This window comes from Chaetodon auriga, chromosome 5 (genome assembly GCF_051107435.1).
Source record: "Chaetodon auriga isolate fChaAug3 chromosome 5, fChaAug3.hap1, whole genome shotgun sequence".
Lineage (NCBI taxonomy): Eukaryota > Metazoa > Chordata > Actinopteri > Chaetodontiformes > Chaetodontidae > Chaetodon > Chaetodon auriga.
The window spans coordinates 18,561,564-18,580,696 of record NC_135078.1 but is presented as its reverse complement, the minus strand read 5'-3'; the positions used below and the strand labels follow the sequence as shown (position 1 = coordinate 18,580,696).

Sequence of the window (19,133 nt, the reverse complement as noted above, 5' to 3'; positions counted from 1 at the left end):
TTGAAGTCCAAGATAGTGCAGTCACGGTTTGGCATATATTTGGACGTTTTTGGCAGACCACGTTGTGAGAAAAAGCATCTGTGCCTGCTGGTTGCATTCATCCTTGGAAAAGATTCAATTCATCATCCCACCACTAAATCTGCAATTATTTCTCATGAATAGTTAACTGCATAAACTTTATCAAAAACATTATTTACATATTTATTATATTATAATTGATAGGCATGTATTGTAGATAGTCTTTCTCTGAAAACCATTTGATGTAAAAGCAGATACTTTGCTTTATTTTCTATGTATTTAAGTACTTACATAACTTTGTGAAAGCTTGAATAGCATTTTAAATGACAAATATAGAGAAAAGAGTGAAGTGAGTCACAGTTTAGAAATTGCACTTTTGTATTGTGTAATTTTTTTTTAATCTGGATTTGACTTGTTCCCCTGTTCTTTTCTGATCTGCCTTCAAAGAGAGATGTCAATCTCATTTAGGATACCTGATAGAATAAATGCCAGATGAAACAAAAAGAATGATTTCATATCCACGGTACTGTACATGTGACTCTCTGCAAGGAAAATATTCAAAGACCCATGAAAGATCAACACATCTTAAAGCACAGAACAGAACTCAAGATCTCATGTAATTCTGCATAAAAGCATATGGCATAGACAGACATATGGCAGAAAAAGACACAAGCAAACATTTACAGGGATTATTTGAGTTGAATGTAGAGTACAGTACTACACATTATTCTGCCTTTGGGCTTGTGGTAAAACCTGATGTCAACAACAAATGTGTTGCCTGAGAAAGTAAACCCACAAAGAGAGAGGGAGAGAGATAAGAAATTTGAATTAAATCAAATGCTATAAGCGATGCAGAAAGGGCCTGAAAGGAAGATGGAAAGCGCAAGAATACAGTGGAGAAAGAGAAAGGGGCGCAAGATAAAGGAAACATGGGATTACGTGGGTGTCACATATATTATTGAGTCTGAGCTGGAGGAAGTGGGAGCGAGGAGAGCATCTGTTGGTCTGAGGAGACATAACAGTGATCCCCTGCCACAAGGATGAATGAGACCACTTTCTAACAGGCTTCAATAAACATATGAACAACCTCAGTGGCTGCAAATCAATCATAACTCTCTGCATCTGTGTGTATTTGGCATGCATACCTAAATATGTGCATGCGTGATTGTCAGTAAGCTTGCATAAATGCATGCAAGGTTGTGTATGAATAGAAAGGCTAGCCCACAGTCACCCTGAGCACAATGGAAAAGCCATAGATAAATGTGTGCTATTTCTTTCCTGGTTAATGTACAAATAAACAGATCCTGTTTCTGTGAGGGTTAGAGTGACAGCCATTTTTGAAGCTCACACAAATCCAAGGCAGTCAGCTTTTTACTGTAGCACAACAAGCTTTCAGAGCACAAGGCCGCAAAAGCTGTTTATAACACAAGGCGGGGATAAGGAGGTTTTAGATTTGAAGACGGACATGCCACTTTTCATTGTGATGTCCTGCAGGCAGTATTAAATCCTAATGGGAAGACCTGACAAGTATTTAGAGCCTGACTGATATTTGGTCCATCACAGATGTATTGGTACTGGTGTATATATGTTATCCAATATGCGTCTATATGGATTTTTTTTTCCACATCGGCGTACAATGCAGAAGATGATGTTTGGTGTAATGAATGATTATTAAATTGCCAATGACGTTTATTGGTCAGTGCATATGTCCTGCCTCCATGACACATCTTTGTCACAAGTGTTTGAAACCTGCATTTGAGGGCTCATCCTGCATTCGCTCCTCTCTCACATGCCCACTCTTAATTTCTTTGCTGTCATCGTCTGTGGACGTCAACTGACATGTCAGCTGTTCTCATCAGCTGTTCACATTTATCCAATAGCACAGCGACACACCTTCACCGTTAGCCTGTCATCTCACTGCTGTCTTTTTGAATAAGATTCTCTCTCTGCCTCATTCCATCATCCTCATCAGCCTATCAGTCGACAGAGGCGCCAGCCACCACCGCGACCAGTGACTGGACTCCACAGGGGGCTTAATCTTGCTGCTGCTCAGGGCAATGCCCTCGATTAGAAAATCTCCCTGTGGAGTCTAAGAGCGAAAGACTTTCTGATAAGACTTAATTATCACGTATCATCTGTCATAAACAATTATCTTTACTTCATTCACTTGTCCTTCCTGATTAAAAAAAGAATATGTATATATATATATATATACACACACACACACACACACACACACACACACACACACATTCTGTTCTGATTGATCGTGCTTGAAGATGATTTTATTATTTATTGCAATAGCAGTCTACATTTTCTAACTCGTGTCCCGAACAGCTGTGCCTGCTGGTGATTTGACAGTGGTTGCTCATGAAGCCTTTTTGGATTTCCAGAGAGTTAAAGAGAGTTTACACAGGCCACCTTTGCCTCAGTATATAAATATCATCATATACCAAAGACATAGCAAAGATGTGCTCTTTTGATGTCTTTTTAAAAGAGCATAGATTCAATTCTCTGCAGTTTCTCCCACTTTATGCTGCAATGTGAAGATCAGATCTCTGCCAAAGCATCAGATCAGATCTGTTAATCCAGACATAATCTTTCAGGATGTGCTTTCCTGTTTCAACAGCTTTTCCTCCTGCAGCAGAGTTGCTTCTATGTGTTGATGTGACACCTTTTCTCTGTTACTGTGGGTTTTAACTTTCATTGTTTTTCTGTTCTTTCTTTCTTTTCGCCAAGGTGGAGAGGTGCCCTACACCACTCTAGCTACGAGGATGATGATGGGCGTTTGGTGGATGTTTGCTCTTATTGTCATCTCCTCGTATACTGCCAATCTGGCAGCCTTCCTCACCATCACACGCATAGAGAACTCCATACAGTAAGTAGCCAACTGATTTTGTCCTCTGTTGTCAGTGGTGACCATGCTGGCTTTAAGATCTGCCTCTATGCCTTCAATTTCTATAAGTTCTGAAACTAATTATAGTATCAGTGTTGTGATACAAGAACTAAAATCTGTCAACTATTACATATCATTAATATTTATTATGTGTAGTTACAATTTAAAGGCGCGCATCACATCTACACAATCCATAATGCAAATGAATCTAAGCTATGCATGCAGTTATACGCACACACACACACACACACACACACAGAAACACACTTCCACATCCTTTCCTTCCCCTCTCTCCATCCTTTCGCACCTCCCTCTCCTTCACCCCACTGTAGAATAATAATTTCCTGTCTGGCTCAAGTTTGATATATCTGTGTGTGTGTGTGTGTGTGTGTGTGTGTGTGTGTGTGTGTGTGTGTGTGTGTGTGTGTGTAAATGAGTGAGTGTGTGTGGCCATGTATGTACACAGTCACATTGTGGGGACTTGCCCTCCTTATGGGGACAAAACTCAAGTCCAGATAATGTAAATCAATTGCATTTTAGGCTGGAGATTAGTTGGTGTTAGTGTTAGGGTAAAGCTTAGGCTTAGGCAGGTAGTGGTCATGGTAATGGTCTCCAGTAAATGAATGTAAGTCAGTGTAATGTCTCCAAAAGTGATGGGAACAGGACTGTCTCTATCTGCGTCTGTCTGAAGATATTAAGATAAGGAGAAACAGAGAAAGTGTGGAAGAAAGTAAAAGAGTGTTTCTGCATGTTCCTCGCAGGCTAGTGGCAGAGAGGAGCCTTCTGCTTTCGTCTCTACCCCCCCTCCACACACGCACACACATGCATACACATGCACACACACGCTGTAACACACACATTATTTCCCTAAGCTCAGTGCCCTCTGTTTATCTATCCTTGTGATAATATGTTTGCCTGCTTCTCTCCTGGTGGCACTAGGAAACGCTCATCTCTCATTGGACTAATCAGCATGCCGAAGCATCCGCTATGCCCGGCAGTGCCACAGTTAATTGTGCTTGGCTTTGGAATAAACAACATTTATTTCTCTAAATCTCATCACTATCTGTCTCTTAATTTGTTTCTGTCAGTTTGTCTCTCTGTGTCTTTGGCAGAGCTCCTCCTTTTCCCTTTACTTTTGTCTCCACTCTTCTCTATTTCCTTTATTCCTTTAGTCCTTCTGTCTCGTCCCTTGGAAGATATTTAAAGAGAAGCGCTTTTATTATTTTCCTTTCTCTATCCTTTCTTTTTTTTGTTGTTTTTGCCTAAATTTGCTGTCATTAATGAGTGCCACTCAGTTTACCGCCTCATTCAGCATCCATTGAGCTAATTAAGGATTTCCATAAATTTTAATGCATTATCTTTCATGTGTTGACTCTTCTGGGGTCATTAGTGGTATAATTATCCCCTAAACAGCAGCACCCGCATGGCCCTGGGCCTTCAAAGATGGGTGGTGGGGTGGGCGCTGAGCAGGAACACACCCAAATAAACTGAGAGTAATTGTAAAGCATAACAACACGTTAATGGAGAGATTAAGAGCAGCCCAGCGTCAAAAAAAGACAGGATGTTGTGATTAGTGTTCACTTTTATCTGATAAATACTTGAAAAACATGTTACGCAGACAGAGTGAGGGGGTTTTGTGAGTGGGTGACTGGGACAGTGAATTAGTTAAGTACAGAAAAGAGCAAGCAAGCAAATGCACGGACAGGAAAGGAAGAGAAGGCCGGGGAAGGATGGAGGCATTGCTGTCTCAGTGAGCCGTCAAGACAGACAGGGTTTTTAAGTATTAATGCCCTTGTTTCATCCTGGAAATGAAATAACAAGTGAGCGTTCAGAACCCTCTCTGGACTATTTCACGCTTGGATGTTTTCCCTCAATTTCAGTGTGAATCCTTTAGGAAAACAGTGAGGGATGGCAGCGGAGAGTGGCAAAGAGAGGGAGCAAGGGAACAAGATACAAAGAGAGAGACAAAACGGTATAAACATTATAAAGTGGAAATAAAGAGAGGAATGGCGTGGAGGAAAAGATGAGACGGATTGAGGGGAAAAAGGGGAGAGAAGGGGAGAGGAAAGAGGGGAGAGAAGCAGGACATAAAGGAGAGAGGGGAAGGGTGTGCGGCGTGGCGATGAGTCCGAATGAGAAATGGATTTTGAAGTGGTTAAAAAAGTGAGAAAAAAGGTGGCACCTGTAAAGAGAGGAAATAGATGGAGCGGAAGAACTGGTCAGGGTGGGAAGATTGAAAGATGGATTGAGGATAAAAACCTTCCTTTTCTGCCTCCAATGTCACCCAGAAGATGTCATATTTTTAGGTTGTTAACGATTGCCAGTAAAGTCTTTCAGGAGTTTGTGTGCTTTTAGTGCGCATGTATGTCTGAGCTTCATGGAGTCTGGTGACTGTTCTGTGTGTGCGCACGCATATTGCATCCCCACGTTCAGCCGAGACAGCAGAGTGGTCCCACTGGTCCGACTGGCAGCAGCTCATTTGGTAAAGCCTCGCAAGTCATGAAGTCAAGATTTGCTGTTACACTGTCACTTTATTGCCCCCTGTTGGTGCGAAAGGGATCGTTACAGCAGTGTCTCTGTGACTGTTGGCAGCAGTAGACATTTTCACAGAAGAGAAGCTTAAGTAAGCACAATGGCAATGCGATATAGATAATAGTCAGTCATAAAATCTTACAAATGCTTTAATTATGTGACACATACAAAGAAAACAAACAGGTTCCAAACTCCTCCAAAATTTACAAATAATACAAATATAAGCAGCTTTGAATTGTTGTTCAAGGGTGCACAGCCGTCTGCAGTACTGTCAAACAGCATTGGTTAAGATTTCAATGAACTGATCAAGGCTCTACCAGCTTTACCCAAATCAATTCCTCTACTGAAGAGCCACCATCATCTTTGTATTTTAACTATGGAAAAAACAAAATCCCGCGCTTTGACTTTCCTAAATACGAATAATTTGTCTGTAAGCGTATTTTTTAACAGCCAAAGTGGCATAGCAACACAAGTCATTCCAGAAAAAAAATTAATAAACAAATCAGCTCAAAACAACCACTAAGCTGTACGCAATGTTCCATTTAGAGTTTACACAGTTTTTAGCTTCGCAAAGTTTTCTTTCCTAAAAGCATTTCAGCACCACTTCAGCTGACCAGACGATCACATATGCACACACATGCTGTATATACTGATTAACATGCTCTCTCTCTCTCTCTCTCTCTCTCTCTCTCTCTCTCTCACACACACATACACACACACGTACACACATACACATACATACTTACTATTTGTCATAGGATACATTCAGCTGCTCTTCACTCCATTTACTTGCTCATTGAGCTGCTTAGGGGGAATATAATTGGTTGCAAAATGAGCGCGCGCACACACACACACACACACACACACACACACACACTTGATTAACACAAAACACCCAAGAACACAATTAAGCACATAATTCTTATACATATCTCCATAACGCACACAGAGTAATCAATCTGGGGACAACAGTGTCAGTGTTTTTTAAATTAAAATCCGGACAGAGTTAATGTGGTTTGATTAAAATGAGTTATTGTAAACACCTCTCTTCCTTTTTGTCTACTTTTGCTGTAAGTGCTCCTTCTTTAAATGACATGAAATCCTTCTGTATTTTCACAGAAATACAGTATGTCATATGCAGTAGTACTTTTTAGCCGCAGCAGGGGCTGCTCTTTGTAACAGCTTTCAATTCAACAAAATTACAGCTCTTTTAAAGGATGTTTTGTATCTTGGAGTTATGTAAAGATGAACATTGGGCACTGTATTTCTTTTTTTTCTCACATATATTATTGTGAGCATTTTGGAAAGACGCTGTTTGGTTTTGAAACCTGCAGAACGCAATTCCCCTCATAAATTTTTAAATATGTTTTTGTTGTCAAGCTTTTTACGGAGTTTGAGCTTCGAGCTGTCTCCTCAGATAGAGGTGAATCAAACCAGTTGTGCATCTCATTTTGACCGAAGCTGCAGTACGGTTTCAATCGCTGTGGAATACACTGGACATTTGGCTCCATCCTGCATGCAAATTACCTCGGGAGGCAGCTGGGTTTGCAAGATCACACGAGATCCCGCTAGCCAGAATTCATCTTGCCAGGTTTACCATGTGTCTGTGGCTGAACCTCAGTGGGCTGGATCAGTCGGCACCCTGTGAGGAACTGCTAGCAGCTACTGGTGGGCATGGTTTAGGTGCGTTGACAGCAAGAGAAGCTACTGTTTGTTCAAAAACAACAATGGCTGCTCCTAATGAGGTTAGCGGTGATGCTGCTATAGCATCAGTTGTGTCAGAACTTGAGAGTATTTCTTCTTTGAAAGAAAAGCAAAAAACGGCACTGAAGGTTTTTCTCCATGGAAAATATGTTTCCGCTCTTCTCCCGACAGGCTCCGGCAAGAGCTTTGCTCTCCGACTAAGTCATATGGTTCATTACTCTGATGAAGTGAAGTTTAAGTTAGCCCATGATAGACAGGGATGGACAGGTGGTTCATCCAATCACCTGCCAAGTATTTTTTCTTGAAATTGCCTGCCCTTTTCCAAACAGTTTCCATGGATGACTTCCCAGATGGTTCTGTGTAACAAACCATCTGGTACGTCAGGTCAGCATACATACCCTTTACATCTTCTGTTATCTTCTTGGCTTGTTTCATCGTTAACAAAATTCTATTCATATCAGTGAGTTGAAAGGATTGATGAAATCCCTATAGTTTTAATGCATTTTTTCTTTTTTGTCTCAATAAAATCTCAACTCAGGTTTAAGACATGACACGTTTCTCCCTGTCTTACTCTAGTGCACATGCCCACACCATTAAATAACAAGATCAGAGTTACTACCCAGTGAAACCAATTCACAAAGGGGAAATCCTGGCCAAAGAGTGTGCTGACAGGCGTACGTTGTTGCAGGGGAGTGGTGGAGTGGGGAGATTATTAAGGCCAAGGATTAATTGACGCCAATAAAAGATTCATGTTCACAGCAAAGTTCATTAAAATCTTCAAAGCTGCTTTTTTCAGAGCGGGTCAGAGACATAGCTGAGGAGGGCATGAGAGAGTGAGAGGAACCGCAAGAGCTGTGACCTTCCTCAAAAAGTCTAAATGTGTTATTTTGTGTGTGCATGTGTTTTTGTCTTTGAGAGCAGCCTTGTAATAATGTAAACAGTGCCAACTTTGATTTGTGCCCATTGTTAACTCTGCTTTGTGGGTGTATTACAGCTAAATTAAAGAAGCTACTTTCCACTCATTGTTCCTCATTAAACAGGATATGTTGAGTGCTTTAGTGTGCATGTTTTTTTTTGTTTTTTTGTTTGTTTTTTTTACAAATGTGTGTCTCTCAAATCCATGGGTGGCATGTAGCAGCTATTTAACAAACAAACCATAATTAGTTCTTGTAATGGTTCTCCATTACATTTCTCAGCGGCCAAACTCTTTGAGAGGCAACCCAAGCACTGTTGCGTTATAATTAACAATAGCTTGTGTATTCCCCCAGAGGTGGCAATTTATGGGTGAGGGGTAGCGCAGAAGAGACGGGAGGAGAGAGAAATAAAAATTACAAGACAGACTGACTTGTTCTTTTTTAAATTTCTTTGTTTGTGTCTCCTTTTTTCATGCTGTAATTGTCGATATGAAGTGTGTTTAGTTAGCATGCCATGTGGATTCAGTGAGTGCTGCTGTCTAAGCTGCTTTCCACCCCCATTTTTCTCACATTTGTTGGTCATGGCCAATCCCCATTTTTCTATTTTTATTTCATGTCAATAACATGTCATTGCCAGCCCCCACATTTGGCCCATGGAGAGTTTACTGTAGATAAAATCATTCATTTATAGGAGAAGAGATTGTATGAACCCCTGTGCAGCTGGCAGCATCGTGAATGCGTCATGTGTGCTGTTCGATGGTCTCCTCTCCATTCCAATCAGATATCACCGCAAATTACACTAACAAAGGCTTGATCATTCATGTTCCCTCCTGCAAACATACTCTAAAGCTGCATCCACACTAATGCATTTTTGTCTTAAAACTCACTCATTTGCTACGTTTACACCTCGTGTCCACACTGCTCCAGTGTTTTAGAACCCTGAAAACTGAAACTTTGGGAATTGCTGCTGACCTCGTCTTGGTTTCAAAACTCCTGGATTGCATTGTAGTCTGGACTAATCTAAACAGAGGCTTTGGGAATGATGACACAGACAGTTAATTCAACATGGTAACGAATTGCAGACTTTGCTGATCTTTGTTGTATCTGCTTGCAGCAGTTGTGTTTTGTCATGCTGCCACTGCCTGCATACACAGGAGGCAAACGGTAAACACTGGCATGCGCATGCCCAGTGTGCAATCATGTGATATGAATTTCGGGCCTTTTAAAAGCTGTTTCAAAGCCAGGAGCACCACAGTTAGGGATTTAATCCAGGTCAACGAATGGGCAAATGCTGTTCTTCTTTTTTGTTTTATTACTCTAATTTTATCCTAAGTGTACACTTAAAAATTATTTCTTTTTTTAAATACCGGCTGATGTATACAGTAGAGCTTCCAGACTAATGTGAGTGTGTAAAAGACTGAAACCTCTCTGTATTGTCCTTAAGCAAGACATCAGAGCTGCCGTTTTACCAAGCTTACAAGCACTTTGACCTCCATGAATTCCACACCATTACCTCAAAACTGCTGCAGTCTACATCACGAGTAGCCTTTGCCTAACTTACTCTTGCATCTATGTGAATGCTAATGCTTTTCACCATTTGAAGACGAGGCATTATTCCATTCAGCATTGCTAGAACTACAGCCATCAAAGAACAGCTGGAAGGTGACTGCTGTTTTGCCACAACATTAATACCCAGGGGATGAACTGAACCCCATGAAGCTGACCATTCAGGCAGAGTCTGCATGGTGCTCACAATGAATGGATGGCTGGAAAACTAACTCTTTTCACTGCTTGTCTCTCTCCAGGTCTCTCCAGGACTTATCCAAGCAGACAGAGTTACCTTATGGTACAGTGCTGGACTCCGCAGTATATGATCAGGTGCGCTCCAAGGCTATGAACCCCTTTGAGAGAGATCCCATGTACTCCCAGATGTGGCGCATGATTAATCGCACTGGAGGAGCAGATAATAACGTTGAGGAGTCCAAAGAAGGCATTCGCAAGGTAGGTCTTTTTTTTGTTTGTTTGGTTTTTTTTGTTTTCTATGATTAGTTGTCAGGTCCAAGCTACAGAAAGGTGACACATGTGAAGTCACTGTGATTAGTAAAAATAACACTGGAGTCCAATGGCTCCTGTTGTGGGGTTTGAATACAGGGGACCAGGTGCAGAATGGCTGCAAAATCAAAAGCAATTATTCATTACACAGTGCAAAGCATTCACATTCAAGCCATCATTTGCCAAAATTTGACCTTGTTATTTTTTAAAACGCATTTGTTTATATTGTGAAATCAACCCGAATGACAAAATGACGTCGGTTCTCTGAGGTTGGGATTTGCACAACTTCTATTTTCAGTCTCCACAGTTTTACAGTTTTGAATCTAACATATATTGAGTCTTTTTAAACACGCTGTATTTACAGTATCGCACATCTTTCAGATAGTGTTGTCATTCAAGTGACAGTTAATCAATCTTATTAAACCTGTTTTCCACAAATGAATAGAGCAGGGATCAAATTAGAATTCCGACATATCAACATTCACCGTTGCCCTGAAAACCAGATGGGTCTCAAGGTTTGATCGCACGGCAAGATTCATCTCTCTCTCCCTGGGATCAATTTCACTCGAGAGCATTGCTGCCCAGCATTATGCTAAATGTCTAAACCAATCAAAAAACAAGTCATGTGACAAGGGCACAACACACTGTGCAAGTGCTGCTGTCACTGAATAACATGGGCAGCTGGTAAATACCTTCACATTGTTTTGCACAGAGGGATAATTTAACCACTATATGTGATGTAATGATACCAATAGAGATGAGATGTCTCCTCCAATAGAAACACCCAGCACATTCATTTGTCCAGCTCTTTTTTTCCCTTAAATTTTAAAATAAAAAGACAAAAGGTTTGCTCGAAGAAGCAAATCTTTTCATGCTTCTTTGTTCGCCTGTTCATGAGTGTCCTCTTTCATTTCTTAGGTTTCTTGCAAAAGCAACAAAATGTTTAGTCACTTTTGTGATAAAATGTATCTACTGTTTTTAAATCCAAGGTTTTCTGATATTGCTGCTCACTGTTTATATTTGGTGGTCACAGCAGACTGAGTATTTATATGGTATATAGTGCATCCTTACTTACGCAGCTCAGCCTTAGTCCTGTTATTACATACAGCTCGTGCTATGGGGCCTCTGCTGATGGGGATAAATCTATCTAAATGATGTTAATGATACACAGATAGAACGCGCATGGTTAAATACTTAATTCCCTTGGTGATTACCAAGCATCATAAATACCTGACTGCTGCATCTCATTTGCACACATCCCACTTTCTGTTTGCCTCATCCTTCTGTCTTCCAGTGAGGGTCTCACTTAATCCCTCCTCCCTATTAGACTTGAACCGTAGCCAGCATTGGAAGCGTTGGAAGTGTTGGGAGGTGTAATTAAAGTGGCGGGTGGTGTTTTTAAAATGATGAGATAAATGCGGCACATAACAGCGTAAAAGCACACAACTATTAACACTCACTAACACACATTGCTTGTTGGCAGAGGTGTTTATTGAGCACATATAACTAAGAAGTAGTTTGACCAAAATCATTCAGTCAGTCTTTCGCTGCTGAACAGAGCTCTATGTGTGTATGTAAAGGCAATTATGTGGATCCAACTTGACATCACCAGCTTGACAAAACACACATAGCCTCTGATATCACTGAACTAGCATGCATATGTCTGTTTTTCTATTGTATTTTCTTACTAATTTGCATAATTATTATTATCCAAATTTCATGTTAAGTCCTACATAAAAATTAATGTCCGTATCTTCAATGCAGGGCTCACAAAATTCTTGACCACATTCAGCATCTAAAAGTGTCAAACTATCAACAAACTGTCTTTAAGTATCTGTAAAGTGATATAAAAAAAAATCCCTTTGAATTTTCTAAAATTGTTTTAAAACATTAATATTTCTGCTGCAAGACTGCTCAATATTGAGGATTAAAAAAGTGAGGCACTGTGGGAGCATGCATGGAGCCAGATCATTATCATAGACTAGCACAGTGTCATTTATTGAAATTGCTGGATAAGCTGTCCATTTCAAATCCATGTTAGAAAATGTCATGGCTTTGTGGTTTGTTATGATCTATTACCACTGTGGTTACAGTGTTCGATGCTCAGAAGGCAATGAAACAACAGGTCATGGTCACACAAAGGTCAACAAGACCAAAGTCAAACCCTATGTTGTTTTCCACTGATGGGCTGCAGGAAATGGTGGGAAAACTCAGTTCTGCCCTGCGTGTACATCAGTGCTACATCACCGCAGCCAAAAGAGCAGCTAAAAGGTGACTGCCGTTTCAATACGACCGCAAACTGCGCTGCTTACAAGCTAACCAGCTAACAGCAGTTAGTGATATACCGCCCCCTGTTGGCTTGCAGTAGCAATTCAACAGGTGGCCAACTCTTCCATATTGCACCATTAAATGCAGCACCTGATGCAAATTCTTTAAGTAGCCACTGAGACTGAATGCTCTGTGATGAGTAAGTCATTTAAACAAAGGTCACAGTCACAGGAGACACAACTAGATGAAAGGCTGGACATAAGCAGGATGGAGAGAGGATCTACATTTCATGGGTAAATTCGACATGGCAGAGGTGACACGTCCAGAGTGGCAGCAAGCACTGCACAGCAGCAATGAGAGGGGAGGCGAGAGGGAGGCAGACGTCCGCTCCCTCTGTCCTCTTACTGTGTCTTTTTTGATTCGATGTTTTTCTCTCCTCTCTCTTTATTTTACACTGCCTCTCTGTTTGTTGTTTGTCCCCTGCATCTCTTTCACTGCACCAGCGATTATCTGCGTTACTGTCATTCTATGTTCTGATTACTTGCACAACACTATCGTCCTATCAATATTTTCCTCTTTCTTTTTCCATCTCTCTATATGTTGTCTTTCTGCATCACCCTCAGTCTCTCTGTCAGTCTCTTATTCGTCTACATTGTGTTAAAGGCTACAGGGTGCACTCTAGTGGTACACTAATGCCCGTCCCTCTGTTTTAGCTGCATTGTGACACCAGCTGATGTTTTCTCTCTGCTGCAGTGACACTGTTGCCATGTTTGATTGTATATCTAAACCTGCAGTGAAACTCTAATTATCATGAGATGATTCTAAGCATAGTGCTATCACTGTAAATTTAACTTAAATTTATAACATCCTCCACATTTAGTACTCAAATCTTACACAAATCTTCCTCTCAGAGAAAATTAAAATATATTTTTACCATTGTAAAGGAGATGTCAAAGCTAAATGATCTCTTGTTCTTAGCTGTTGTTCTGGTCTGCTAAAAGGAGACATATAAACTAAGCCTGGGTTCACACCTAATGGCTAGGAAACTGAAACAATCACTGAAAAAATTCCTTCAAAGTGGACACTTTCAACCTGTGATGATTTCTTCTCATACTGACAAATATATTTGGAAGCCAGTGAACAGTACCTGGAATAGCACTTTCAAGCCAGAGGCTATTTGGGAGGTCATGATGTCATTAACAGAGCCTGTGAGTCAGACATCTTTTGTTCTCTGTCTCCACTTGATTTATTTCGATGTGTTTGTCTCCTTCAATCCAGTCCCTTTTGCTATATTTGATTCCTGTGAGGTGAAGAACTTGATATATTTTTCCCCTCAGTGTCATGCTCTCTCTCCCTTTCCCGATGCGGCGTTCTCTCTTCCTCTCTCGCTCTTTCTCTCAGGCCTTTTCTCTTTCACAATAAACCTCTTGCTCCTCTCTGTCACCGTTGTCTCCTGTGCACTATGGATTTTCTTCCTTTTCAGTTTCGATTCCCTGCAGCAGAATAATATTATATGTCAGAACGGGTCAGTGTCTGAGCTGTCTCTGGTATCACTCATGCACAAATACGCATGCACACACACACACACACACACACACACAAACACACACACACACACACAAGCATGTATATGTGGAAACACGCATGCACACACAAACACATATTCTCATGTGTGAAGCAGTATGCTCTATACACATGCACTGACACACTGCGTCAGTCATGAGCACTGAATGCAAGCATTGATACACACACAAACACACACACAAGGCCAGGAAAATGCTGCAGGTTGAGGCCTGTCACGGGGTAATATACGCATCTCTCCTATTTCAGTCAGTGATCAAGGCGCTCAATAAACTAAGAGGTGTTGCACCTCAGACTTGATATCTCATTAACTTGGTGTCACATATATATCAAAGACGAGTGTGCTGTATGTCACTGTTTGACATAATGGCGTCTCCGTTTAAGGCAATGCGTAACTTTGCTGTCTACTTATTCTTGCACAGTCTCAAGGGGGAAAAGAAAGTGTTTTTTCTCCCAGTCCTTTTTGTACATGATGTTATTAGGCAGGGCTTTTAGCTGAGCAACTCCTGACAGCTCAGCATTTGACTGTTGTGCTGACTTGTAAAAGTAATGACTAAAATTAAGTATCAGTTACTTAGCCTCTTAATCACTTAACCTCTGCAACCCCCTCGACTGGAACTGGTAAATCACTGACACAGATCACAATGAGATGTGCTGATAATAAGAGGCATCATATATTTCCCATAAAAATGGAAAAATATAGTGACAGTAGAACATGGCAACTCCCTCAGCTACAAGAGTATTAAAGCTTTATCCAGTACTATGTCATACTGTTTTTTTTCCACATGCATTATACAGTTAATGTATACATACTGTAGCTATATATCCTGTAGCATATAGCCTACATTGTAATAAGTGACTACTTTATGTGCAAGCGCTACTAGGTGCGTATAGATGGTAATGCATTATGTTTGGATTCAACCTACAAAGAATCTAGTTCCCTTCTCCAGTGTTTTTATTAATAATATAGTTGCGTGAAAGGCCACATACATAACATGCCCGTTTTAAAGTGTTTTATCCTATGATGATGTTTTTCTAGTCACAGCTGATTCTGTCTGAAGCCACAGGAGACTTAAACATATACAGGAATGGGAAATGGAAATGTTCCTCTGAGTGGCTTTTAAGTCCTGACACGCACAGCACACGCATGCGTATATATGCGTAGAAACACACAAATCACTAGACACCCAAACCACTAAAACTTTCACATTTGCATGCTTACACACACACACACACACACACACACACACACACACACACACACACACACACACGTCGTTGCAGAAGAACACACGTACCTGACTCAGTTGATGTAAGTGTCCCAGTGTGAATATATGACAGCTACTCTCTGTCAGGCCTCAAGAGTCTCTGATGACTGCTGAGTGATTTTAGAGTTGAGTGGAGTGCCAGTCTGAATGATTTTCTGTCTGTGTGACTTTCTGCTGCACTATGGGAAGGTTCCACTTTAGAAAATGCGTCTTTTCCCACATGTCCTTGCGCACTATATATTATCATTACCCCCAAGTCTTACATTGATGGGAGCTTCTTAAAAAGGAGAAAAAACCTGTAATGAAACCTTCACCGCAACATTAACTGAAGTCAAGGCTAGAAGTAAAGAAAGCACGGTAAAGGTCCTCTTATTCAACAAAGACATATAACACTTTCATAGCTAAATATGGCAGCAGTGAATTACTACCCTGCCAACATAACCTTGAACTGAACAGCTTTAAACGGCACAAGTAAGCCTTTGGCCAAATATGGATAATTCAGAATTTCACCCAAGCACGTATCTAACTGCCAATTCAGGCTGAGGAACAGCAGGAGGAAAAAAAAGGCAGTGGTGTGTCAGAAATAGTGAGTGTGAAGTTACATGCCTCATACATATGTACATATTTTGATTATACTGTACAGAGGAAATTTACCGCAGTCAAGGTGCTTTTGCATTCTGCTGCCATTTGTAAAACTACCTTTTCCAAGCTAAAAAAAAAAAAAAACAAACACATTTTCTTGATTTGAATTTGAAATTTGCTTTGATTGATGAGCATGCTGACATGGATCTGACCTGCTCATCTGACAAGGGCACACCAATCAGCAGAAGCGCACAGGGTTCGTTCAGGTTGTATTATCACTTATATTCAATTGATATACGCTTCTTTTGATTTGTTTAATGTTGTGACATTGTGACATGGATTTAACCTTTGTGGCTGTCCTCACTGTTGGCAAATTTCTTCACTTGTCTTAAGAGTGCTTATCTCAATTCTGTAACAAGCCCATCACTTTATATCTCCCTCTCACCATCTGCCCATTTAGCATAATGACTCCTGAAATTATGATAAAAATTACCATCATTTCTTCACCTCTGCTACATACATCTCGAAACTGGAAAGAAGGAGCTGTGTAATGTGGGCCTATAAGCGTTCACCAATTTGCCATAATGACTTCAGTGATGATGATAAACATTACACTGATTCCTCCGACAGATAGAGCCGATGGTAAATCAACCAAGGCCTGCTTAGATCCTTCAGCCCTGGGTGAGGCCATCATGGCACTCTGGAGGACGATTGAGACAAAGCAGAGGAGAGATCAAGGGAGGAAGAGAAGATGATATGGATGGCGAATGGGTGCTCGGGGAGCAAGAAGGAGGAAATTGGGAGATCTAAGGTGGAAAGAGAGAGCAATAAGGGAGAAGCGAGGGGCGAAAAGAGGGCTAGCGATTGAGGAAGCTACTGTGGATGGGTGAGAAAGAAGAGGGGAGGATGGAAGGGTGGAGGCACAGAATTTGTCGACAGGGACCTAGATGGAGTCAGAATGTAGGCAAGGAAATGAGAACGTGTAAAATGCACAAAAAAAGAGAGGAGATTGAGGAGAACAAGCACAGAGATAGAGGATGTGGGTGGATTTAAACACCATCTTTTACTAATACATAAAGTTTGTTTTCCTGTTTCTTTAATGGATTCTTGGGTGCATTAATCAGTGGGGCTAAAAGCCATCAAACAACAACAACAAAAAAAAAAAAGCAAAAAAACACACAATCAAACATTAGAGAGGATTTAGTGGGAGACAGACAGAGAGAGGCAGAATTTGTCTGACTACAAATGAGCCCCCTCCTTCAATGACAATGATGCGTTAAGTGGTCCAGGTCATATTTTTCCTCAGTGTAAATCTTCACTACTCGCAGCTTATATTATATTAATCTAAGAGGCAGGATGAGAGAGAAACATAGAAGAATATATAAAGAATGGGTGAAACGTGGATGGGCAGACAGAAGGAGGGAGAGGAATGACTAATACGGGAAATATGAGGGTGATAAAGGGAGGCAGACAGAAGAACAAGGAGAAGAAGGAAGAGGAATAGGAAGGCTGGTGAGAATGATGACAGAAGCGCAGGGAGAGAGATTAATGGAGGGAGTAGCTGTTAGGAAGTAAACACAACAGAGAGAGACTAAGCTTTGGGAAGACGGCATGGGAGAGTGATGGTGAGAGACCACAGGCCCTGTCCTCTTCATCTTCTACCTTTCTCCTCTCCCTCCCTTTCTCAGTCCTCTCCTCCATCTCTTTCTTCCCTCCAGCTGTTGTCTCACCACTGTCCTTATTCCCTAATGGAGGAAAAACAAAAACCGCGCAGGTAAAATCATGTAGATGCGTCTCAGGATTTTGACACTGCGCTGCCGTCTCTAGGCAATGTTCAGCAAGATGGATGGGGAAAGATGTTTAAACAGAGCATATAAATGAGCCCCACCCGGGTGTTTCACAGTGTATGTGTGTGCGTGCGTGTGTGCGCGTGCATGAGTGTGTGTGAGTGTGTGTCGGTGTGCTCTTAACTTGGAGAGGCCTCTCTAACACCTGTTTACCCTCTCAAATCACAGTCAACAAGAGATCTGTAGGCAGCAGTGCTCTCTGGGTGTGTGTGTGTGTGTGTGTTTGTGTCAGTGTCACAGTTTTTTAAAGACCTCCTGCCAACCAGCCATTGGTCAGGGAGTTGCCTAGGTTACCGAGCAGGGTGGCCCAGCTGTGTTCGTTTGGCAGGACACAGACTGTGTTTGTGATTCCTCGCGCTTTCTCGTTGAGAGAGGGAGGTTGACTTTTCATGAACAAAGCTTTCAGGTCTTAAGGTTGCCTAAAGCTATGTGTCTTGTATCTCTTAAAAAACGTGCCCACTAACATGCAACATCCTCCCCGCGCTTCCTCTCCGTCGCCCCTTTAATTCCCTGCCTTCCTCCTCCCATGTTCTTGGTTTGTTCTTTTGAAGTCAGGAAATACTTGTGGGATTTTTGTGCCTTAGCCAGTGTGATGACACAGTGCAGTGACAGGAAGACTAGAAGACCATTTTCATTAGATCTTTAAAAATTAATGTCATATTTATGTGTTTGTCATGTATTTTATTGGATTTGAATGAGATCTCTGCAGAGGCATATGCTGCCTTGATATATATCTGTCACTGTGCCTGGGTATGACTGCTGCAATATCCTCTGTAATAACCCAGCCTCTGCTAAGACCAGAAAATGGCCTTTTGGCTGCTGGGCTCTCTCATTTTCTATTTTCTAGTAGTGCAAATCACCCTGACAGGAATAAGAGAAAGCTCTTTTCCTGCAGAGTCTGATAGCTCATTAGGATTCAACACAACAAGCCCAAACAGCAAACATATTTTCCTGCTGTTACAATTCTGTGCCTGTGCGATGACAGTGTTTCTGTGTTGTGACTCAGATTTAGGGAGAGCAGATGAGAAGAGGAATGCAGAAGAAGGAGAATTTACTCGCCATATTAAAGAAAGGGGACTGTAAGGATTGAAAGAGACGTTTGGAATAAGGGAATGATAGACGCTCGATAGAAAAGTGGAGTGATAGAGGAAGAAAGATTAGAACCACCCTTGGCAATTGTGGCGATTGATTAAAAACGGGCTTGTTTGCGAGATGTGATAGAGTCAAAGGACAAGAGGGAGAGAAAGGAGGGAAGTAAGAAGAAGAGATAGTAAATGTTTGCTTTAACAACAGCACAAAGGAGTGAAACAAGGAAGCAAAGAAATAATTCTATTATCTATTCCTGTATTCTTATCTGCATTGTCTTATCTCCCCATATCTAATAATGAAGCTTAATTGCCTTTTTATCTGTTTCTCTCTCTTCTACCAGCCAAGACTCAAGAATCCATCTAACACCCACACAATCGTCTTA

General features: G+C 41.2%; 1 protein-coding gene across 4 annotated transcripts in view; it reads left to right on the top strand.

Moving 5' to 3' along the window:
- Positions 1–19,133, top strand: part of grid2 (glutamate receptor, ionotropic, delta 2) — a 468,077-nt gene that overhangs the window by 397,688 nt on the left and 51,256 nt on the right. For all 4 annotated transcript variants that reach the window (XR_013077212.1, XM_076731585.1, XM_076731586.1 and 1 more), the window contains exons 12-13: positions 2,758–2,896; positions 9,870–10,065. Coding sequence is in view for 3 of the 4 variants with exons in the window: in XM_076731585.1 (XP_076587700.1) it covers positions 2,758–2,896; positions 9,870–10,065 (335 nt within the window). In the remaining variant the exon portion in view is untranslated. The remainder of the gene's footprint in view (positions 1–2,757; positions 2,897–9,869; positions 10,066–19,133) is intronic.